General features: G+C 42.4%; 1 protein-coding gene across 6 annotated transcripts in view; it reads left to right on the plus strand.

The window, feature by feature from the left end:
• Positions 1-25,387, plus strand: part of LOC124605120 (ribonuclease 3) — a 295,599-nt gene that overhangs the window by 187,384 nt on the left and 82,828 nt on the right. For all 6 annotated transcript variants that reach the window (XR_006978601.1, XR_006978602.1, XM_047136593.1 and 3 more), the window contains one exon: positions 13,028-13,173. Coding sequence is in view for 4 of the 6 variants with exons in the window: in XM_047136593.1 (XP_046992549.1) it covers positions 13,028-13,173 (146 nt within the window). In the remaining 2 variants the exon portion in view is untranslated. The remainder of the gene's footprint in view (positions 1-13,027; positions 13,174-25,387) is intronic.

The raw sequence follows: 25,387 nt of genomic DNA on the forward strand, positions 1-25,387 counted from the left end.
TAGATCCTCCTGGATTTCTGGCATGGGATCACTGTGGCAGGTTTTGTTGGTGTACGAATCTGACAGCTGATGAAGCCCTTTTGCCAGGTAATGCTTGTGGTTAAAACTGACAGTGGTGTAGCCTTTGTCAGCACATAAGATTATAAGGTTGGGATCAGTTTCTAAGTAGTGGATTGAAGTTATTTCTGCAGACATGAGGTTAGCTAGCATGCTGAGGGATTTGTGCTAGCTGGATGCTGGTAGTACTTTATAACTCATGATTTCATGCAATTGTTTACAATCAACCTTCAGAATGTTCAGCAGTTCATCTCCTTCAGTACATTGTGTCTACCTGGTCTTGGTTTAGCTGTGGTTATTCCTTCACATTTTCACGTCACAATCATATAACCGCCGGCCATTGTGGCCAAGCTGTTCTAGATGCTTCAGTCTGGAACTGCGCGACCGCTACAGTTGCAGGTTCGAATCCTGCCTCAGGCATGGACGTGTGTGATGTCCTTAGGTTGGTTAGGTTTAAGTAGTTCTAAGTTCTTGGGGACTGATGACCTCAGATGTTAAGTCCCATAGTGCTCAGAACCATTTGAACCATTTGTTGAATCATGTAACCAACAGCTACTTTGGGCAGCTCTAGAAGAATTGAAATGTCCCTAAGGGATTTGTTGCTCAGGTGATATCCAGTAGTTCGAAGTCACTGAGCTCCCCTGACCAGCACATTCTGCTATTACTGCTTCTCTATTAACAGCACAATACTCCCCACCTCCTACTGATGAGTCCATAACTCATGAAATCTAATGGTCAGTTCTTCATTGCATACTTCATCAACAAATATAATATAGACAGCCTTTACATATGACAAAAAATTCTTAGGGTTTTGAGACAAAATACAACAAACTACAAAAGGTTCTACAGGCCTTCTTATCTTGTAGTCAGATTCAGTTAACATTTGTTTATGTATATTTGTTGCTTTATTCCTATAGTGCAGCAGGCATTATTTTAAAAGGAGTTGAGTTTCCCATTATTGTTTCTATACGAAGGAGTCTCCACTGTTCACTGTTTTCCTTTGGTGCATAAACATTTTTCTAGGGCTTCATGATCATTGATCCCAGTCTCTACATAAACATCCTCAGAGCGATCAGGCCTGTCACCAGCACATTAAATATATTTCTGTCATAGACAAGATTCTGATTTTAGTGACAGGAGTGGAAAGTGTTATGCCATGAATCACCGGCCTTATATTTATCAAATTTTGTTCACATAATAGGTGAAAAAAAAATGAAGTCCCATGCTTCTGTACAGAGCGTAGGGGAGCGAAGCGGGAGACCCGCACCGCTTTACTAGGCAAGGTCCTAGTGGAGGTGGTTTGCCATTGCCTTCCTTCAGATAATAGGTATTGAATGATTAAATGTTCATTCCACTTGGAAGTTGTATGAAATATGACCCCAAAGTCGTAAATACACTCTGTGGCATGGAACAGTCTCTGAAACAGATGCTGTGTCAGTTCATGAAGCTTGCAAGCTGGTGGCTGGTATGAAAGTATATGTCTTCCCTTCACATCCCAAATATGCTTTACAGGTGACAAATCAGGAGAATGAGCAGGCTACCAATGATCTGAAAATTCCTTGAAGCATCTGCATTGAACTGTAGTATTAAGTCTTGTATTATCTTGCTGGAATATAAAACATAGTACCCTAATCATGAAAAGTATGACAGCAGGGTTTACCATGCTTACAATACACTGGCAAGCATTCAGTGTCTCTTCAGTGATTATCAAATCAGTCCTCTTGCCACATCCAATAGCATCTCACACCATGATTCTGGGAATTGGAGAGGTATGAGTTTCGAGAATAAAAGCTGCCTCCTGTGACTTTTCACCAGTTCATCCTCAGACATGTTGGCATCGACCTGACAATCACAGACTGAAGCGGGACACCACAGAGTGCTACACAGTGTTCCAGTTGACACACTGGCTCTACACCACCCAAGTCTCTGTTGTCTCTATTGTGGTGTTGGTGATAAATGACTCATACTAAATCAAATGACGCTTACTAACTCAAGATCTCAACACAGCTGCCAGTAATCTGTCTCCGAATGTTCACTTTGATGCACTGTCAGTAGTCTCTGGATGGATTTCACCTATTGTCATCAGAGCTGGTCGAACAATCCTGTAATGTTGTTGTGGTGTAATCCTCCATCAAGGATCTTTGCATACTCTTCTTGCCATACTTTCATCCTGAGCAAAACTCACCATGTTTGGTCTGCAGTCATTGCACTATGACCAGTTGAAGGACCAGTAACATTAGACACATCCAGTAGTCATGACATATTAACATCATTCTTCACCTATAGGAATGTTTTTTTTTGCCAAAAATGTGCTTCCATAAAAGTGAAATTTTGATCAAAATATACCATGACAAAGATATACTAACAGTATGAGTTTGGTAGTGTTCCATCGAGGTGTTTATGATGTAACAGTTTCCATTTCCAGCAATATACAAATGTGAGCCGAGTAGTAAGTGCTTTTAGAGAAAAATACTTAATAACTGAAAGTTAGTATATCAAATGAAGGAATCCATTCCCATTTTAAACTGTTCTGTGATTCTAGTAAAGAAAAGGGGTATTTTATTGCCATGCCTTTCACATGTAGAGGCATATCCTGGACTCTCTTTTTTGGTGGCAACAGGAGAATTTAGTTTACTGATATACAGGGTGTCCATAAAGGCCCTTTACAGCTTCAAAATTTTATTACAACGGCAGTTGTTGAAATATTTTAACAACATTTCTTTTATTGTAATCAGTGTTTATAAAAGTTTTTTTGACGGTGTTTAATAGACATCTACATGGGCACCTTTAGTTGCAGAAAGCACATCAGGACAGTACTTGATTTCTTGCCATGTTCACTGTATCATAGTGTCATCAGTGGTTGCAATGGCATTACGAAACCTTTGCTTCAAGTCAATAATGTCCCGTATCTTTGTTTGATACACAGTATCTTTTACATACCCCCATAAAAAAAGTCCAAAGGAGTGATATCTGGGGAACGAGTGGCCAAGGAATTGGCCCATCCCTCCCAATCCATGTGCCAGGAAATGTTTCATTGAGGAACCAACGAACATGCAGTCCCCAATGTGGTGGTGCACCATCTTGCTGGGAAATGATGGTTGGTTGTAAGTCAATCAATTGTGGTGCTACGTATTTGGTCAGAAGGTCAAGGTAAACATGTGCAGTAATTGTCTCATTGGTGAAAAATGGACCAATTATTTGGTTGCACATAATTCCACACCACACATTCACTTTTGGACTATCCCGGTGAAGCTCCCTACTCACTTGAGAGTGTTTAGATCCCCAGATTATGTCTGTTTAATGTCCCAGAAACATGAAAAGTTGCCTTGTCACTGAAGCAAACTCACTTGAGGAATGCTTCATCCTCCGAAAGGCATTCCAGTATGTTGAGTGTAAACTCTGTCTGTTTTGGCTTGTCATTTGGCTCGAGTGTCTGTAACAGTTGCACTTTGTAAGCATACAACCATAAGTTCTTATGGAGGACCTTATGCACAGTTGAACATGATAGTTGCAACTGTCTGGCAGCAGTGCAGATGGACTTCATAGGTGAATGAGTGAAGCCGTTTAAAATGCAATCAATGTTTTCCTCAGATGTTCTTGGTTGCCCGCTCCTCCCTTTATCCAGCACTGTTCCTGTCTCCCAAAATTTTTTGTGCCATGCACGAATTGAAGGGCATGATGATGGATCTCTTCCATACTTCGTTCTGAAGTGTCGTTGAGTCTGTGTATCCAATTTTGTCTCAATAAAGCAGGACACACATTGTGCCTTCTCTTGAGGAGTTGCTATTTTATAGAGGTTCAGTTCCTTCCCTCAACAGAGTATCTGAAACACAAAATTTTAGTATGTGTAAAAACTTTAAACAGTGATTACAATAAAAGAAATTTTGTTAAAATATTTCAACAACTGCCATTGTAATAAAATTTTGAAGTTGTAAAGGGACTTTATGGACACCCTGTATGTCGCAGTGACAATAGTCAACAAGTTGTTTTATTATGTAATTGAAGCTGGGAAAAGGGGGTGGGGGAAGAAAGGAAATGAAAGGACATAGAAGGAACTAATGATATCAGCTGCATCGGGACTTTGTGCGGAATGCGCAGTGATGAGTGAAAATGTGTGGCGGAGTGGGACTCAAACCCGGGATCTCCTGCTTACTACACAGTTGCGCTAACCACTGCACCATGTGGACACAGTGTTTTATCGCAAATGCACAGACTATCCCAGCACGCTTCCTTGCCGACCCCCATTCCCACCTAGCGTCACGTATCCACATTCCCCATACATGTAATCTGTGCTCGTTAATTGTTACATTCCTGCTGGAGTTTGAACAAAGTGTGCATCCACACTGAAGATTGTAGATTTGTTGTGCATCTAGGTGAATCAATTATGTCTGTTCTTTTGGACATGCCCAAAAGAATAGACGTCACACATTCATATAAGTTGTTTTATATCTCATCAAGATGTTTAATTTGGATGAGGCACTTAAAATCTATGAGATGCACGTTTTGCCTTTGCTGCATGTCTTACTCTGAGAGAGATAATATGTTTAAGCTTGTTTTAAAAGATAATGATAAAATTACAGCAGTTAGTAAATGTAGTGTTTGTTTATTTTCATACATGAAGATTTTTTTGTTGAAGTAATTGTTGAGTCGTCTTTTATCTGTTTTTAACTTGCAGTTTGCACATGTTCTGAAGGTTTGCTATTAGTTAAATTATCAAAAATGTTGTTAGTTTGTTGTATTTTCATTAAGGCTGTGTAATTATAAGACTATTTCACATCGTGAAACAGTGCGATTCTGAAACTTAGAAATATTGTGGAGCATTTCACACGCTAGAGCCAGTTTAGAATTATTATGATACATCACAGTTTGTATACAGAAAAATAAATTCTGTGTTCAAAAGAACAAGACACTCACATACTGCTCCAAATAGTATCATATCTCACGTTATTTTGAGCACACAAATTAATAATGTAATTCTGACAGAGGCACTGACAGAAGTAAAGCTGTGGAGATGGGTCATGAGTTGTGCTTAGATAGCTCAATCAGTAGAGCAACTGCCCATGAAAGTTAAAGATCTCACATTCAAGTCCTGGTTTGGCATATAGTTTTAATCTGTTAGGAAGTTTCATGTGTGTGGCACATGCCTAATCTGTTAGGAAATAAATTAATTGGATAGATAAAAATATACTCACCAAGCAGTGGAAGAACACACACATAAAAGAAGGTTATAATTAGCCAAGCTTTCAGAACCAGTGGCTCCTTCTTCATGCTGAAAGATTGAAAGGGAAGGAAGAGGGGTGAAGGAAAAGGACTGGAGAGGTCTAGGAAGAGGGGTAGATTTCAGGAAAGTCGCCCAGGACTGCAAGTCAGGGGAGACTTACCAAATGGGATGAGAAGGAAGGACTGATTGTAGGGGACTGCATCAAATGAGATTTGAAAACCAGAGAGCTTAAAGATGGAAGGCAGGGTAATACGCAAAACAGAGATTACTGCTTAAACATTGTGCATGAATCAATAAGAGTGAAGAGATATGTGCATTGTACGTAACAGAGATGGGAGGGGGGCAGTGAAAAATAGATGGGTAAGACAATGAAAGATGCAGAAAACTAAAAGGGAGTGAAGAAAAGAGTAATTACTATTAGTAAATGCTAAGACAGAAGAAATTATCATAAGTTAAGGCCAAATGGGTGGCGAGAACCGAGGATATGTTATAGTGATAGTTCCCACCTATGGAGTTCTGAGAAACTGGTGTCTGGAGGAAGAATCCGGATGGTGCATGTGGTGAAACAGGCACCAAGCTCACAATTATCATGTTGTAAAGTATGCTCTGCAACAGGATATTGTGTGTTGCCAGTATACACCCCCTGCCTATGCCCATTTATCCTAATTGAAAATATGGTGGTAGTCATGCCGACGTAAAAGGCTGAACAGTGTTTACATAACACCTGGTATATGACATGTATCATTTCACAGGTGGCTCTCCCATCCTACTCACCTTAATCGACTTTATACTTGCCAACAGCTACTTCACCTTTGAGGGGCAGACATACAAACAGTGCAGGGGTACAGTCACGGGAACCAGGATGGCTTCTTGCTATGCCAACCTGTTCATGGATCGCTTGGAGGCAGCTTTCCTAGGATCCATAAGTCTTCAGCCCCTAGTTTGGCTTAGATACATTGATGACATCTTTACCATATGTGCTCATGGTGAGGCTAACCTGTTAAAATTTCCGAAACCTCTGAATACCTTCTTCCAATTAAATTTCACACTGTCCTATGCCAAATCCCTTGCCACTTTCCTTGTAGTTGATACCCTCATCGAAGGATAGCTACACATTTCTGTCTAAATCAAACCTACTAACAAACAACTGTACTTACATTTTGACAGTTGCCATCCTTTCCACGTCAATCATTCCCTCCCATACAGCCTTGGCATTCAAGGCAAACATATTTGTTTGGACGCAGACTCTTTACAGCAATGCACCACCATTCTTACCTCAGCCTTCACTGGATATAATTACCCCACCATCCTAGTTCAAAAGCAGATTTCCAGGGCCATCACATCCAATCCCGGTCCTACTGACCTTTGCAAAAAACAGCTTCAGAGCACACCACTGGTCTCTCAGTATTATCCTGGTCTGTAATTTGTTAATCAGTTACTTCGACAAGGCCATGACTTCCTAAAATCATGCCCTGAAACAAGATCCATTCTTGGAAGGAGAATCAGCATTGATTGTATTTTTTGTTTTATTATCCGCAAAATCGATTTTCAGTCACTTAGTGACCATCCTCAGTGCTAGAAGTTAAAAATTTCTCATAACGATCAGAGAGTATAAAACAGAAATCACACTTGCATATGAACATAACAGTTGGTAGGAACATACCTGTAATATACAATTAAAATTGGTAGGCACAACAAGCTTAGAGCAATCACATAAGCTGAGGCTGCTGTTTACATGCACCTGTTGAGCAGACATCGGTGTGACAGGGCTTGGAACGCCCTCTATGTGACAAAAAAAAAAAAAAAAAAAAAACCCTGTGACCATCCCTGCTATAAGACTTGCTCTATGCATCCTCCTACCACCATCTGTACCATCCCTTTAACTGGCAAAACATATACTATCAAAGGGAGAGCCACCTGCGAAACAACACATATCATATACCAGCTTTTATGTAAACACTGTTCGGCCGGCCGCTGTGGCCGAGCGGTTCTAGGCACTTCAGTCTGGAACCACCCTGCTGCTACGGTCACAGGTTCGAATCCTGCCTCAGGCATGGATGTGTGTGATGTCCTTTGGTTGGTTAGGTTTAAGTAGTTCTAAGTCTGGGGGACTGATGACCTCAGATGTTACGTCCCATAGTGCTTAGAGCCATTTGAACAATTTTTGTAAACACTTTTCAACCTTTTACATCACATGACTACCACCAAATTATCAATTAGGATGAATGGGCATAGGCAGAGGATGTATACTGGCAACATGCAATATCCTATTGCAGGGCATGCTCTACAACATGACAATCATGACCTCAGAGCCTGTTTCATCACACACACCAGCTGGATTTTTCCCCCAGACACCAGTTTCTCAGTACTCTGCAGGTGGGAACTACCGCTACAACATGTCCTTGGTTCTTGCCACCTATGTGGCCATAATTGATGTTAATTTCTTCCATCTCTGCCTTTCTTCACAGTAATTACTCTTTTCTTCATTCCATTTTAGTTTTCTGCATCTCTTATTGTCTTACCCATTTATTTTTCACCGCCCCTTCCCGCCTCTGTTACATACAATGCACTTAGCTTCTCACTCTTACTAACTCATTGTTTAAGCAATTATCCCTGTTTTGGATATTGCCCTTTCTTCTACCTTTAACCTCTCAAGTTTTCAAATCTCATCCGATACAGTCCCCAACACAGTCTTTCCTTCTCATCCCATCTGGTAAATTCCTAACCCGCAGTTCTGGGTGACTTTCCCAAAATCTACCCCTTTTCCTAGACCTCTCCAGTCCATTTCCTTCACCCCTCTTCCTTCCCCTTCAACCCTTCAACCAGCCACTGGTGTCGAAAGCTTGCCTGATTATAGCCTTCTTTTATGTGTATGTTCTGCTGTTGCTGAGTGAGTAGACTTTTATCCATCCAATTAATTTATTTTGTCAAAAACTGATTGTTTTCATTGTTATAATCTGTTAGGAAGCTTTATATTTCTGACACTTTGCCATGACAGTTAAAATGGTCACTGCTTACATATTAAGAAGTGTCTAGAGAACAAATAATTTACCACTTGAACAAAAATAAATGTTATAACATGAGTGAAACATAAGCACTTCAGGTAATGAGTATATGCAAGCTGAAATCTCAAAAATATTTTGTTTAGTAAATTGTTTTATATAGCAGTAAGTATGAAGAATGTCCAAAACTTAAGAGTACTCATTTGTTTAAAAATCAAAAAGCAGTATATTTCTGCTAAACTTGATTTTTAAATATCTACAGTAAACATTATTTTTTGACATACCTGTATTCATTCCCAGTGCACTGTGTGCGCCAAAGTTGGGCTTCTGATGCCTTCACCCAAGATGTCATCCACACCTTTGTGGCCCATTGTTTGACAGCAGTCCGTACCTCATCGTCAGTAGGGAAAAACTTTTTCCCCATTTAAACAACTTCTGAGTGTTGAAAAGCCAAACAAATGCTGCATGTTCAGTGCTGTGGTCAGGCTTGTTGTTGTTGTTGTTGTTGTTGTTGTGGTCTTCAGTCCTGAGACTGGTTTGATGCAGCTCCCCCTGCTACTCTATCCTGTGCAAGCTTCTTCATCTCCCAGTACTTACTGCAACCTACATTCTTCTGAATGTGCTTAGTGTATTCATCTCTTGGTCTCCCTCTATGATTTTTACCCTCTGCGCTGCCCTCCAATGCTAAATTTGTGACCCCTTGATGCCTCAGAACATGTCCTACCAACCGGTCATTTCTTCTTGTCAAGTTGTGCCACAAACTCCTTTTCTCCCCAATTCTATTCAATACCTCCTCATTAGTTATGTGATCTACCCATCTAATCTTCAGCATTCTTCTGTAACACCACATTTCTAAAAGCTTCTACTCTCTTCTTGTCCAAACTATTTATCATCCATGTTTCACTTTCAGACATGGCTACACTCCATACAAATATCCTCTGTACTTCGACCATCATCAGTTGTTTTGCTCCCCAAATAGCAAAACTCCTTTACTACTTTAAGTGTCTCATTTCCTAATCTAATTCCCTCAGCATCACCCGACTTAATTCAACTACATTCCATTATCCTCGTTTTGCTTTTGTTATTGTTCATCCTATATCCTCTTTCCAAGACACTGTCCATTCCATTCAACTGCTCTTCCAAGTCCTTTGCTGTCTCTGACAGAATTACAATGTCATTGGCGAACCTCAGTGTTTTTATTTCTTCTCCATGGATTTTAATACCTACTCCGAATTTTTCTTTTGTTTCCTTTACTGCTTGCTCAATATACAGATTGAATAACATCGGGAAGAGGCTAGAACCCTGTCTCACTCCCTTCCCAACCACTGCTTCCCTTTCATGCCCCTCGACTCTTATAACTGCCATCTGGTTTCTGTACAAATTGTAAATAGCCTTTTGCTCCCTGTATTTTACCCCTGCCACACTTAGAATTGGAAAGAAAGTATTCCAGTCAACATTGTCAAAAGCTTTCTCTAAGTCTATAAATGCTAGAAACATAGCTTTGCCTTTCCTTAATCTTTCTTCTGAGATAAGTCGTAGAGTCAGTATTGCCTCATGTGTTCCAATATTTCTACGGAATCCAAACTGACCATACCCGAGATCGGCTTCTACCAGTTTTTCCATTCATCTGTAAAGAATTTGTGTTAGTATTTTGCAGCTGTGACTTATTAAACTGATAGTTCAGTAATTTCCGCATCTGTCAACACCTACTTTCTTTGGGATTGGAATTATTGTATTCTTCTTTAAGTCTGAGGGTATTTCGCCTGTCTCATACATCTTGCTCACTAGATGGTAGAGTTTTGTCAGGACTGACTCTCCCAAGGCTGTCAGTAGTTCTAATGGAATGTTGTCTACTCCCGGGGCCTTGTTTCGACTTAGGTCTTTCAGTGCTCTGTCAAACTCTTCACGCAGTATCGTATCTCCCATTTCATCTTCATCTACATCCTCTTCCATTTCCATAATATTGTCCTCAAATACATCGCCCATGTATAGACCCTCTGTATACTTCTTCCACCTTTCTGCTTTCCCTTCTTTGCTTAGAAGTGGGTTTCCTTCTGAGCTCTTGATATTCATACAAGTGTTTCTCTTTTCTCCAAATGTCTCTTTAATTTTCCTGTAGGCAGTATCTATCTTACCCCTAGTGAGATAAGCCTCTACAGCCTTACATTTGTCCTCTAGCCATCCCTGCTTAACCATTTGGCACTTCCTGTCAATCTCATTTTTGAGATGTTTGTATTCCTTTTTGCGTGCTTCATTTACTGCATTTTTAAATTTTCTCCTTTCATCAATTAAATTCAATATTTCTTCTGTTACTCAAGGATTTCTACTACCCCTCATCTTTTTAACTACTTGAGCCTCTGCTGCCTTCACTACTTCATCCCTCAGAGCTACCCATTCTTCTTCTACTGTATTTCTTTCCCCCATTCGTGACAATTGTTCCCTTATGCTCACTTTGAAACTCTGTACAACCTCTGGTTTAGTCAGTTTATCCAGGTCCCATCTTCTTAAGTTCCCACCTTTTTGCAGTTTCTTCAGTTTTAATCTATAGTTCATAACCAATAGATTGTGTCAGAGTCCACATCTACCCCTGGAAATGTCTTACAATTTAAAACCTGGTTCCTAAATCTCTGTCTTATCATTATATAATGTATCTGATACTTTCTAGTATCTCCAGGATTCTTCCATGTGTACAACCTTCTTTTATGATTCTTGAACCAAGTGTTAGCTATGATTAAGTTATGCTCTGTGCAAAATTCTACCAGATGGCCTCCTCTTTCATTTCTTACCCCCAATCCATATTCACCTACTATGTTTCCTTCTCTCCCTTTTCCTACTATTGAATTCCAGTCACCCATGACTATTAAATTTTCGTCTCCCTTCACTACCTGAATAATATCTTTTATCTCATCATACATTTCATCAATTTTTTCATCATCTGCAGAGCTAGTTGGCATATAAACTTTTACTACTGTAGTAGGTGTGGGCTTCATGTCTATCTTGGTCACAATAATGTGTTCACTATGCTGTTTGTAGTAGCTTACCCGCTCTCCTATTTTTTTATTCATTATTAAACCTACTCCTGCATTACCCCTATTTGATTTTGTATTTATAACCCTGTATTCACCTGACCAAAAGTCTTGTTCCTCCTGCCACTAAACTTCACTAATTCCCACTATATCTAACTTTAACCTATCCATTTCCCTTTTTAAATTTTCTAAACTACCTGCCCAATTAAGGGATCTGACATTCCATGCTCCGATCTGTAGAACGCTGATTTTCTTTCTCCTGATAATGACGTCCTCTTGAATAGTCCCCACCTGGAGATCCGAATGGGGGACTATTTTACCTCCGGAGTATTTTACCCAAGAGGACGCCATCATCATTTAGCCATCCAGCTAAGCTGCATGCCCTCGGGAAAAATTACGGCTGTAGTTTCCCCTTGCTTTCTGCCATTCGCAGTACCAGCACAGCAAGGCCGTTTTGGTTAGTGTTACAAGGCCAGATCAGTCAGTCATCCAGACTGTTGCCCCTGCTACTACTGAAAAGACTGCTGCCCCTCTTCAGGAACCACACGTTTGTCTGGCCTCTCAACAGATACCCCTCCATTGTGGTTGCACCTACGGTATGGCCATCTGTATCGCTGAGGCACGCAAGCCTCCCCACCAACGGCGAGGTCCATGGTTCATGATATCCCAACCAAATGAATCCAAGAATAACTTTGTGACACTGCTGTTGTATGGGCTTTAGGCCTTGGTCCAAGGCATAATTCTCCACCTAATGTTTATTCTGCCAATGCTGGAGACATCATCAGAGGTTTTAATGTCTCAGAAAGCTAAGTAGGCCAAAACTGTGAATGTATTCATTCTGAGATTAACTTTGTGGTGATGGATGTGCATTGTCATGCAGCAAGCACACTCCCTCTGTCAACATTCCCCTTCTTTTGTACTGTATCATCTTCCATACTTTTTTAGAGTTTCACAGTACGGCACAACATTGTTTCCCCCTGGCACAAAAATTCAATGTAGAATCTCATCAGTCACACATGAGAGATGCCTACTCGTTGTTCATCATGAATATCTGTTTCACCACTTCTAAACCCACAACAACATTTGTACATATTAATATTGTTTATCCTAATAAAAAGTTTTGATTTTGCTAATAATCTGGAGTGAGACACATTTTCCTTTGCAAGAAGAAATTGAATTATGCTTCATGCGTTGCAGGTGAAGGGATTTGGAATACACACAATCTTGTCAGCGTAGCACTAATGACAAGAGTTTCCAATCGACTGAGACAAACAAGCATACATTCTGTTGCCAATACCTTGTCCATGAACTCAATGCTGCTAACTTTGATGGAAGAAAAGAAGCACTTTGAGCATTAGAGACTCAGTGCTCTTACTTTCTGGACACACTTTGTATAATGATAGATGAATATACTGGAAAAAAATTAAGTTATTGAATAGGGTTATCAATTACAAAAACATAATAGCTGGCGTAACTCATTATTTGGCTTATAGCTTGAATGTTAAGTCTTTTGTTCTTTCTGTGAACCACGTTTAATAAAGTTTATGAACAACAAAACATTTTCTGCTGCAATTGTGAACTTTTCATTCACAGAATTGAATGTTTCAAATATATCACACTGTTTTGTTTGATCTGCTTAACGAGAAATCTTATTTTTGCGTATGTATTGTTTTTTAAGAGAAGCAGTGGTCATATATTCTATTTTACTCTTCCTTTTTCAGAGTAATTGAATGCAAAGGCCCAACTAATACTCGAGTTTATACAGTAGCTGTTTATTTTCGAGGCGAGCGGCTTGCGAAGGCTTCTGGACATAGTATTCAACAGGCTGAGATGAGTGCAGCCAAAGAGGCTTTGGAGCTTTCACATGGTACGTTGGCTAAAAGAAGAAAACAAAATAAATTTCATAATTGTTGATCATGTGTAGCTACATTTTTAAATTTATTTTGTGAGAATCCCATGAAGAGCTCACAGCTTCACAAATGTATGTATTAATGATGGTATACTTAGAGACAATCATGTGTATAAAGTAAGCGAAGCACTTCCACTTACACTTTGTGCTGTTTAACTTTTAAACAAAAATATTAATATGTATCTTCATTGTCAGTATCATTCATGTATGACAGTTCAGGAATACTCAGTTCAGAGAAATAATTTAACTGGATAGATAAAAAATCTACTCACCAAGCGGTGGCAGAACACACACATAAAAGGCGGTTGCAATTGGCAAGCTTTCAGAGCCAGTGGCTCCTTCTACAGAAGAAAGGTTGAAGAGGAAGGAAGAGGAGGGTGAAGGAAAAGGACTGGAGAGGTCTAGGCTAGAAAAACGCGTAGATTTCAGGAAAGTCACCCATAACCACTAGTCAGGGGAGACTTACCGCACGGGATGAGAGGGAACGTCTTTCTGCTCCGAGAGTTGGCCCCTCTGTCAGACTTTGTTGTGCTCTTTTTTGCCAGAGATCTGCATTCTGTTGATTAATTACTATTCCCACAGGTATCATGTGGTTGCCTCCAGACTCAAGTTCCAGCAATAATATAAACAACTGGGACAGTCACACACATCTGAGTCACTGACATGTAGGGTCTCAACTGCAGAACCTTGCACAACATCCGGAGGTCTGCACTGCGGTGCTGAAACTAGATAACCCCTTGTTGGAGGACATTTTGCACATTGCACACACATTTAAAATCACACAGGCAGCTAATGAACGACTCATGGCAAGGCTACATGTTGCGGCGATCGACGCAACTCCACACGCTTTACTCTTTGCACCACAGGTGTAGGACAGCTCCCAGGCAGCATCTTCGTGATTTGTTGTGTCTGACATTTCTGTGGCATCTGAGCCTCTGGTCATGCCTCGCCACAGATCATGAGGGCTGCTCCTTTCGGCCGCACAGTGTTTTCCCGCTTACTTCCAGGCAGACTGTCCACATTGCTGGAAGTCCTGTATGCTTCATGGCAAAGAGGAGCAGCTTCAGTCAGTGTGTCATGCCCACACAACCTGCTCCTATCACACCCCCATGATGATATTAGGACACTACATGTGCTGCAGTTAGTAGTCCTGCTGGATGACCCTTTCATGCAGATGTTATTTCTCAAGGTTCCACATTTATAATGAGGATGTCTATTTTTAGGCGGACACAGGGGTGACCATCTCATTGACGAGTCTCTCAACGTATGCACAACTGGGCATGCTTGAGTTGTCTCCATCCTTCTGGCATTTGGTGACCTAAGAGGACAGTTATATTCCCCTTCATGGGCAGTTCTTGGTCATGGCAGCCTACAAAAATGTTACAGCGCTCATTACATTACTTGTTGTCGGCCACCCATTGGCTAATAATATTTTTGGTCTCAACGCCTTTACACTGTTTGGATTTTTCACCTCTGGCAAAGTCAAGGTTGTATCTAATGCAGTCCCTTTACAGGAACTAGACAATATTTGCTTGACTTTTGCATCTTTATTAAAGCTGGAGTTGAACTGAGCCTCAGATTTTCAGAAGCACATCACATGTTGGCTGAATGCCATGCATCATTTCTACCATGTCAGATGCACTTCAGTGGGCTTATGTACTATAATGAAGCAGGAACTGGACATATACATGCTGCTGGAGTTATTGAACTATGAAATCTGGGCCACTTCACTTGTAAAAATCAGAGGATGACTCTGAGCAGCCAATTGCATGTGTGACCTCTGCACAGTGAAACTACTCACAGATCGAAAAGGAGGCACTGGCAGTAGTATTTGGGTTAAAATATTTCATGTCTACCTTTTTGAGGTGAATTTCTCTCTAATTAAGGATTTAAGCTCTTGGTTACATTATTCGAGCCACAATCCACCCTCCCGGAGTGAACGGCTGGATACTTCTGGTACTGGGCATTGCTCCTGAGTGCATATAATTTTACCATCCGGTTTAATTCTGCAGCACAACATTCCAACTCCGATTCCATGTTGAGCCTACCCTCTGGCCTGGACCCTGTTTTCTACCAATGTGAGGGCCTCTGCAACCAAGTTGATACTGCATGATAACATATGTTGGACAGTTTCACCATTACAGCCACACGTGTCGCCACTGCCACATGCTGCAATCCCACACTGTGGCAGGTTCTATGACATGTGACCCATGGCTGGTTACCCTGCCTCACCTGCCGATTGTCAACCGAGTTCAAACCCTGGAAACACATTTCTCATAGGTGTTCAGTTGTCGATGACATCATTCTCTTGAATACTGAGATTGACACGCATTGGGTTGTGATTCCAGCCAAATTGCAGTGACACGTCTTGAGCTTGCTGCACCTTGATGTCCCACATTAAGGCATTGGCTTGCCAGTATGTGGATTGGCCAGCTATTGATAGTGACATTGAGAGAATGGCAGCATGGTGTGTGCTTGGCACCAAGCAGCGTCCTCACAGTCATTTACACCCTGGCCTTTACCCCATCGTCCCTCAAACTGCATCCACCTCGACTTTACAAGCCTATTTATTGGGTCCAATGGGGTTTACACTTCCTGACACTCATTTTTCCCTATTCATTGGATATACGAATGGTGAACAAGTAAAGAATCTCACAGTCTGAGAGTAGTCCAGGTCCAAGTTGGTAGTTCTCATCACATGGCAGCCAATGTAATATGTGGATCATACAGAGCACCAACGAGAACAGCCGTTCCTGGCAGAACGCTCACTTATACTGAGCAGGACAGCCATGAGACCCCACCAGACGATGTGGCAATCGCTTCGAGGGCATAGCTTCGTCCCGGCATTTGTCTCGTGGCTGCCACTCACAGTGCCATCACCGGTGGGGGGCAATTATGGATCAATTTCAGACAGTTGTGATAACTTGCTGTCCGAGTTGGTTACATTAGGGTTGATGCGATAGCTCTTCGTGGATGCCTACTCAGAGTAACTGTATGTTGTACGCATGGCGTCTACCACGGCCGACGCCACCCTCACAGCCTTGGCTCATTACATCTTTCCTCAAAAGGTAAAGCAGAACATATCATTTGGAACTTTAAGCAACAGATGAAGAAGGCTGTCTGATCCTCTGCCACTGCCTTGGCCCTCACTTTGTTTTGAGTATATATCGCACCATGCCAATGTGAGTCTCCACCACAGCCAGCTCCAGCCACAAGCACAGGTGGTATACCTACCGCTGCCCACTCCCCCTCCACCTTCCAGTGACCATGAGGCCCATGGGCCAGCACCTCAGAGGCACACCAAGCACAGCCTTCTTCATCTGCAGTGATGTCATTATGGACATTGCTATCCACCCTTCCTTCCCACAACTGGCAATCGAGGAGTCCAGGTCTTCAACCATACCTCCTTTCCATCCTCCTGGCACTGTCTGTGGCATTTCCACCCATATGCATCTGTTTTGAGAGGAGGGATCTGGTATCAGGTGCAGCAGATGTAGAAATGCCCGTCAGAGGAGATGCACTTTGATAGCTGTTAAAGGGCACATACCGATCCACACGGCCAGTATACAGGAGGCCACCCAGCACAGAGCCAGTCAGTTCAGTGCTTGTGCTTGATACTTCTGGGTCTATTTTCACTCTACTAGGCCCACTTGATAACTACTTTGCTTTTCATCTGGTTACGCTCTCTGGTTGCACCATGGATTTGCCTCTCCCCTGGCCATATTATCGCTGTGGAGGTGACTGCGTAGTGCCTCGTTGTTGTCCAGGTTGTTAGTCCTTGTCCTGATCTTTTACCTTGTCTGCAGTCTGTCTGTCACATTTTATTTGCATTTTCACTTGGGTTATTCTTCCACTGGCAGCTCTCCCACCTGGCACCTTCCTCCATTTCTCCATTCTACTGGAACTCAGTGACATGCACACTGATACCCAACTACCCTCAGATATAGCAGTTTGCACTATCACATTCACACATATAGCACATTCTCTCAGTATTGCTAGCATAAGTATACAATTTGTGACCTGCTTTCTAAAGATCTGCAGTTTATAACGGCAGTAAATGTTTTGAAAGTTTAAACAGTCCCGTAACCCCCTCAATCAATCAAATTTTAACAGTGCTTACCAAGTGTTAGTGTGAGCATTCAGTATTACACAGTTCACCAACATTCAGTTATCTGAGGTTTGAAATTATGACTGCATAACATGCAATGCAGAATTTTTTATCCTGTCAAGAAAGTAATAAAAATTGACGAAATTTTGGAAACATTATTTACACTTGTTCTCATCATTATCTGAATCACTGTTTTCCATTGAAAGCTGATGATAACATTTTTACCAGCACACCTAAGCACAGTGTCACACGTTACAACAGCTGACTTACAACCCATCCCAAGATGAATGTGCTTCTCCATCAGAACATGCAAACATTACCTTCTCTGACTGGCTAGAACAAACTGAAGCCAGTCAGCTCCATAGTTGTTCATGATTATGGTCATTTCTCTCCTAGACCAGCCCCCAATTGCCAATTTCTATATTTTCCAAAACATCAATAAATTGAAAACAATCACTCGATACATTTGTTAAGGACAGATGTAAAGATTTTGCTTGTGCAGTACTTAAAACTGGCAGATCTGCATTAAGCACACCATATCACATATGTACTCACTGCTATATTACATAGTGGGAAATCTAGGATGAAATGTAACAATATTATAAAAAAGAAAGTTGCTACTCACCACATAGTGAAGATGTGGAGTCACAGATGGGCATAACAAACAGACTGTCACAATATAAGCTTTCGGTCAACAAGGCCTTTGTCGAAAATAGATGAGACGCGCGTGCGCGCACACGCACACACGCACGCACACAGCGCACTCACACACACCTGCTTGCAGTCTCTGGCAGCTGAAGCCACACTGCGAGCAGCACCAGTGCATGATGGGAGTGGTAACTGGGGGGGGGGGGGGGGGGGGGGGGGTAAGGAGGAGGCTGGGGTGGGGAAGGGGAGAGATAGCAGGATAGGGGTGGGAAACAGTTAAGTTCTGCTCGGGAGCTCACAGGGATGAGGTGAGAGAGGGTAGGGCAGCTAGCTGCAGTTGGTAGGTTAGATGGAGGGCAGGGGAAAGTTGCGGAGTGTGGGGGAGAGAGTAGTGAAAAAGGAGGTAAGTAAAAAGACTGGGTGCATTGGTGGAATGAGGGCTATGTAGTTCTGGAATGGGAATAGGGAAGGGACTGGATGGGTGAGAACGAAGACTGAGGACAGGACGATTATGGGAATGTAGGATATATTGCAGGGAGAGTTCTGAACTGCGAAATTCAGAAAATCTCGTATTGGTGGGAAGGATCCATATGGCGCAGCATGCTCAGCAACAGGGTGGTCCACTTGTTAGTTGGCCATAGTTTGCGAGTGGTCATTCATGCAGACAGACAGCTTGTTTGTTGCAGCACACGAGTTGCAGGTTAGCTTGTAGATCACATCACTGTTTTCACAGGTAGCCCTGCATTTGATGGGATAGGTGATATTTGTGACCGGACAGGAGTAGGTGGTGTTGGGAGGATGCATGGGGCAGATCTTTAACTAGGTCTGTTACAGGGATATGAGCCATGAAGTAAGGGGTTGTGTAGGGATGGATAAATATATTGTATAGGTTCTGTGGACGGCAGAATACCACTGTGGGTGCGGCTATAGGTGGTCGAAATCCTGGCGGAGAATGATATTCAGTTGCTCCAGTGCTGGGTGATACTGAGTTACGAGGGGAGTGCTCCTATGTGGCTGGACAGTGAAACTGTGGGAGATGGTGGGAAACTGGAAAGATAAGGCATGGGAGATTTGTTTTTGTACAAGGTTGGGAGGATAATTACAGTCCATGTAAGTCTCAGGGTGCCTCATGGTATATTTCGAGAGCGACTGCCCATCACTGCAGATGCAACAACTACAGGTAAGTAAGCTGTATGGAAGGGACTTCTTGGTATGGAACGGATGGGAGCTGTCGATGTGGAGATATTGCTAGTAGTTAGTAGGTTTGATATGGACAGAGGTACTGATGTAGCCATCTTTGAGGTGGAGGACAACATCTAGGTAGGTGCTTTGTTGGTTGAATAGGACCAGGTGAAGCAAATGGGGGAGAAGTTGTTGAGCTTTTGGAGGAATGTGGATGGGGTGTCCTCATCCTCAATGCAGATTGCAAGGGTGTCATCAGTGCATCTGAACCAGGTGAGGGGTTAAAGTTTCTGGGTGTTTAGGAAGGATTCCTCTAAATGGCCCATGAATAGGTTGGCATAGGATGGTGCCGTGCGGGTGCCCATAGCTGTACCCCGGATTTGTTTGTAGGTAATGCCTTCAAAAGAGAAGTAGTTGTAGGTGAGGATATAGTTGGTCATGGTGACTAGGAAGGAAGTTGTTTGTTTGGAATCCATTGAGCATTGGGAAAGGTTTGATTTTTGCCTGATGGGTTTTCTTCGACCCTAACCCAGTGCTGTTTTCCTTTGTTACTATTTTGTAATGCATTATTATACTCAGTGTCCATCCTTCTTTCTCTTCTTTTCTGTGTTTCTCTTGTCGCCTTATAAACCGCACTGCAAGCTCTACTTATGAGCCACCCTGTATCAACCGTCTCGGCAACTCACAGCAGATGGCTACAAGACCATGCTGATTGTTGGTGCAGTATCGTACTTTCCACATTATTCCCATCAATATCATTAATTATACATCTTCAGATTGACCACTCTCCCATATTTTTGCGTGTTACCTCCCGCATCTTTCCAGTTCCACATGATCTTGTATGTCGTCCAAAGAACACCTCCCTACCCCCCACTCTTTCTCTGTTCTATCTCAGTTCCCACCCACTAATTTCACCTCATCCAGTCTCATCTGCCGACCCCCTTCTTCACACTTATCCACCCTCAGAGCTGCTACACACAGTAAAATATATACTTTTTAATAATTATTTTTATCTTTTGCTCTCATTGTGACTTCACGCCAATTTTAGTGAGTTTTCGCCTTTAGCTATCGTCGACTCCCTCAGATTTTGTCCTGTTTCCTCCTTTTTCATCCATTTCTTCCTTCTCGTGATTTTTTCTCACATATTTGAGTGTATTTTTGTGAATTTTTTCGGACGTAATTCTACATTATTTACATAATTTTTCGTATTTTTTCCACACCATGAATCCTTGCTCCTTCCATCTGCGTCAATACAGAAGAGTTTCCTTATCCTTAGCCAGAACCCAGTCACACATACTGTTCCTGCATTGTTGCTTGGCTCATGGAATCCCCTCAAATGGCCTTACCATCAAATTATCCATCTCTGGCTGCCACTCCTCCTTCCATGATGAGATCCATCCACTAATAATCCACAAATCCATAGCCCTCATCAATGTAGTTCTGCAAAACCCTCTCAACCAAGCCCAAAACTTCTTGCAGTACCTTCTCTCCATTCGTAAGCTTCTCCTGCTATGCAATCCCAAATTCCTGGATTCCACATCACACATTGAAACCCTTGCCCTCCAGGAACTAGAGCAACATGCTTAACACAACCTCAAAAAACTCTCCATCCTGTTCACTTCCTACTCTCACCATGGACTGCCACTATCCACTACCTCTACAACAACCACCAAACCTCCACCACATCTCCTCGTACCTGCCAAAGCCTGGCTCCCAGACCTACTGTATTTACCTCACCTCAAAAACTCCCTCCTGCCACTATTGAGAATCCATAACCTAAACAGACCCGAAACACACTCCTGAACCTTTTCTCCAAAAGCCTTAGCCCCACAGAAGTATCAGTCCTTTCCAAAGGCTTCACATTTTGCTCCACTCCCAAATTAAATTATTCAAGATTTATTAAAAACTCTCTTTTCATCTCCCAGTCATGACAGTGGAAACGCTTTTCCACCACCAACCTCACCAATAAGACTCAACCAAAGACCAATGTTGAATCCTGCCTGACTCAGTTCACTCATCTATCCAACTGTGATCCACCTCCATTGCCCCTGAATCACCCCATTAACTTTCCAGAATTTCTTAACCCCGAACTTTGCCTCACCATCATTCCCCAAATCCCGTAACATGCAAACTAATCTTACACACACAGAAAGATCTGCAATCCACCACCTAAATACTGATCCCGACCTTATAATCCTACCTGCTGGAAGGGCTCCACCACTGTTGTTTAGAACTGCAAGGATTACCTGGTGAAAGGACTCTGCCAGCTGTCAGATACATCCACCTAAAAACATTGCCACAGTGACCCCATTCCAGAAATCCAGAAGGATCTTCAGTATCTCCTCAAATCCTTGGGCTCATCCCAGAACCTCTCCCCTGAATCTGTCCCTCTCTTTCCTGATCCCTGCCACACCCTTTACTCTTACCTTCTACATGCTTCCTAATGCCTGGAAACCACCCAGGATGCCCTGTTGTGGCCAGTTACTGTGCCCCCACTGAGAGAATCTCTGCTCTCGTAGACCAACACCTTCAACCTATTACCTGGAACCTACCCTCCTATGTAAAAGATACCAACCATTTTCTCCACCAACTCTCCACAGTTCCTGTCCCTTTACCACATAGAGCTTGTCACTAAGATGCCACCTCCCTGTACACCAACATCCCTAATGCCTGTCGCCTTACTGCTGTTGAACACTACCTCTCCCAACGCCCGACAGATCCCAAAGCAACAACCTCCTTCCTAGTCGCCAGGACCAACTATAACTTCACCCACAATTATGTCTTCATTGAAGACATTATCTACAAACAAACCTGGGTATGGCTATGGGCACCCACATGGCACCATCTTATGCCAATCTATTCATGGGCCGTTTAGAGGAATCTTTCTTAAACTCCCAGAGTCGTAAACCCCTCACCTGGTTCAGATTCAAAGATAAAATCTTCGCAATCTGGATCGAGGGTGAAGACACCCTATCCACATTCTTCCAGAACCTCAACAGCTTCTCCCCCATTTTCTTCACCTGGTCCTCCGCAACCCAACAAACCACCTTCCTAGATGTTGACCTCCACATCAAAGATAGCTACATCAGTACCTCTGTCCATATCAAATGCACTAACCACCAGCAATACCTCCACTTCAATAGCTGCTACCCATTCCATACTAAGAAGTCCCTTCCATACAGTCTAGCCACCCGTGGTCATCACATCTACAGTGACGAGTGATCCCTCTCTAGCCCGCATCTCGTGGTCGTGCGGTAGCGTTCTCGCTTCCCACGCCCGGGTTCCCGGGTTCGATTCCCGGCGGGGTCAGGGATTTTCTCTGCCTCGTGATGGCTGGGTGTTGTGTCCTGTCCTTAGGTTAGTTAGGTTTAAGTAGTTCTAAGTTCTAGGGGACTTATGACCACAGCAGTTGAGTCCCATAGTGCTCAGAGCCATTTGAACCATTTTGATCCCTCTCTAAATATACCAAGGGTCTCACTGAGGCCTTCACAGACGGTAATTATCTTCCCAACCTTGTACAAAAACAAATCTCCCATGCCTTATCTTTCCAGTTTCCCACCACCTCCCAAAGTCTCACCGTCCAGCCACAGAGGAGCATTCTCTCAAACTCAGTACCACCAAGAACTGGAGCAACTGAATTACATTCTCTGCCAGAGTTTGCCCTGGAATGAGAAATTTACTCCCCACTATCGTTTCTACGCCACCTACAGCAATAGTCCACCGTCCACTGAATCTAGACTATGTACTCGTTCATCCATACACAATCCCTGCTCACAACCCCTTATCTCATAGCTCATATCAATGTAATAGACCTAGATGCAACACCTATCCCATTTATCCTCCCACCACCACCAACTCCAGTCCAGTAAAAAAATCACGTATCCCATCAAAGGCAGGGCTACCTGTGTAACCGGTCATGCGATCTACAAGCTAAGCTGTAACCCCCTGTGCTGCATTCTATGTACGCGTGACAAACGAGCTGTCTGTCCACATGAATGGCTGCTGACAAACTGTGGCCAACCAACAAGTGGACCACCCTGTTGCTGAGCATGCTGCCCAACACGATGTCCTTCATTTCAATGACTGCTTCACAGCCTGTGCCATGTAGATCCTTCCCACTAACAGCAGCTTTTTTGAACTGCGCAGATGGAACTCTCCCTGCAAAATATTGTGCATTCCCGTAACCCTCCTGGCCTCAATCTTTGTTAATCATTGTTCTCACCCATCCAGCCCCTTACCTGTTTCCATTCCAGCACTGCATAGTCCTTCTTCCCTTTCCCGCATTGCACCCCCCCCCCCCCCTCCTCCTCTTTCCACAACCTCTCCCCTGCACTCAGTCTAACCTGCTGACTGCACCTAGCTTCCCTACCCTCTCTCCACCCCATCCCAGCAGCACTTCACTGTTCCCCACCCTTACCGTGCTATCCCTCCCCTCCGCGCCCCAGCCTCCTCCTTACCCCCACCCAGTTGCCACTCCCGTCATGCACTGTTGCTGCTGCTCACAGTGTGGCTTCAGCTTCAGAGGCTGCAGTTGTGTGTGTGTGTGTGTGTGTGTGTGTGTGTGTGTGTGTGTGTGTGTGTGTGCGTGTGTGTGTGTGTGTCATCGCTTTGTTGCCCAAAAGCTTATTTTGTGACAGTCTTTTTGTTGTGCCTTTCTGCGACTCAGCATCTCCGCTGTATGGTGAGTAGCAACTTTCTTTTTCATAATATTGCTGTGTTACACAATATGATTCGCCTACTCCATCATAATAAAGCATAACAAATTTAGAGATTAATGCCACATTCATGCTGCATTCCACCCACCCACTCACTCACTGACATAATAGCAGACAGAAGTAATTATTTCGAACAGCTGAAAAGCATAATCACTGATTGAGAATGGAACATCCCATAACTACACAGTTCTGGACAAAATATTGTTTAATTAACTGTTCAGTGACTGGGTGTTGATTGTGTTATCTTCTGATGCATTTAAAAAACATATCAGTATGTCAGGACATTGTTTTCAATGGGAATTTATAAAATTTAGTGTTTTGGTTAATTTTAAACATCTGCAAAGTTATTTCAGGTACGGAAATGAAACTTGTACAGCAGTTCACTGTTGATATTCTGAAAGTTTTTGTAAATTTCCTCTTAATTGGTGTACGTTAAATGGCCTCATTAATTCATTAATCTCTCGGACCACAATTAATGCTGACAGGTACTGTGAGACTCTGAAAAAACTCAAAGGGCAATTCAGAACCGGAGAAGAGGAGTGTTGAGCAAGGGCGTACACATTCTCCATAACAACGCTCACCCACACATTACTCGGCAAACCATTACTCTCCCGCAACACTTTCATTGGAACATAATCACCCACCCACACTATAGTCCTGATTGGAGCCCAATGACTATCACCTGTTCCCTAGGTAAAAGAACATTTGGCCAGAAAGCAATTCAGCTCCAATGACGAGGTGAAAGAAGAGGTTCATAACTTTCTGAACAGCATGGCGGCGAACTGGTATGACATGGGCATACAAAAACTACCACTGTGTCTACAAAAATGTATTGACAGAAATGGTTATTATGTCGAAAAATAGCTAAATGTTCAAGCTGTAAACTGATGTAAACCGTTGTAGAAATAAACAGGTCTATGTACTTATAAAAAAAAAAAATAGGAGACCTTTCTTTTGGGATTACCCTCGTATTATTGTAGCCAAGACAGATGCGAAGCTAAGACCCACCACAGTAGTACAGATTTATATGCCAACCAATTCTGCAGATGATGAAGATATTGAAAGAATTTGTGCTAAGACAATGGAAATTATTTAGATACTTAAGGGAGGCAAAAATTTAATTTTGATGTGTAACTGGAACTCAGCAGTCGCAAACAATGAGAAGGAAAAATAGTAGGTAAATATTTGGGAGAAATGAAAGAGGAAACCACCTGCTATAATTCTGCACAGAGCGCAGATTAATCATCGCGATAACTTGGTTTAAGAATCATGAAAGAAGGTTGTATGTGTGAAAGAGACGTCAGGACACTGGAAGGTTCCACATTGATTTTATAAATGAAAGATAGAAACTTCAAAACTAGATTTTAAACTGCAATTCACATAAGGGCAGATTGGACTCTGACCACAATTTATTGGTTAGGAACTGCACATTAAAACAGAAGAAATTGCAAAAACATAGGAAATTAGACAGACAGGATCTGTATAAATTGATAAAACTAACAATTGTTTAGAGTTTCAG

Source organism: Schistocerca americana, chromosome 3 (genome assembly GCF_021461395.2).
Source record: "Schistocerca americana isolate TAMUIC-IGC-003095 chromosome 3, iqSchAmer2.1, whole genome shotgun sequence".
Taxonomy (NCBI): domain Eukaryota; kingdom Metazoa; phylum Arthropoda; class Insecta; order Orthoptera; family Acrididae; genus Schistocerca; species Schistocerca americana.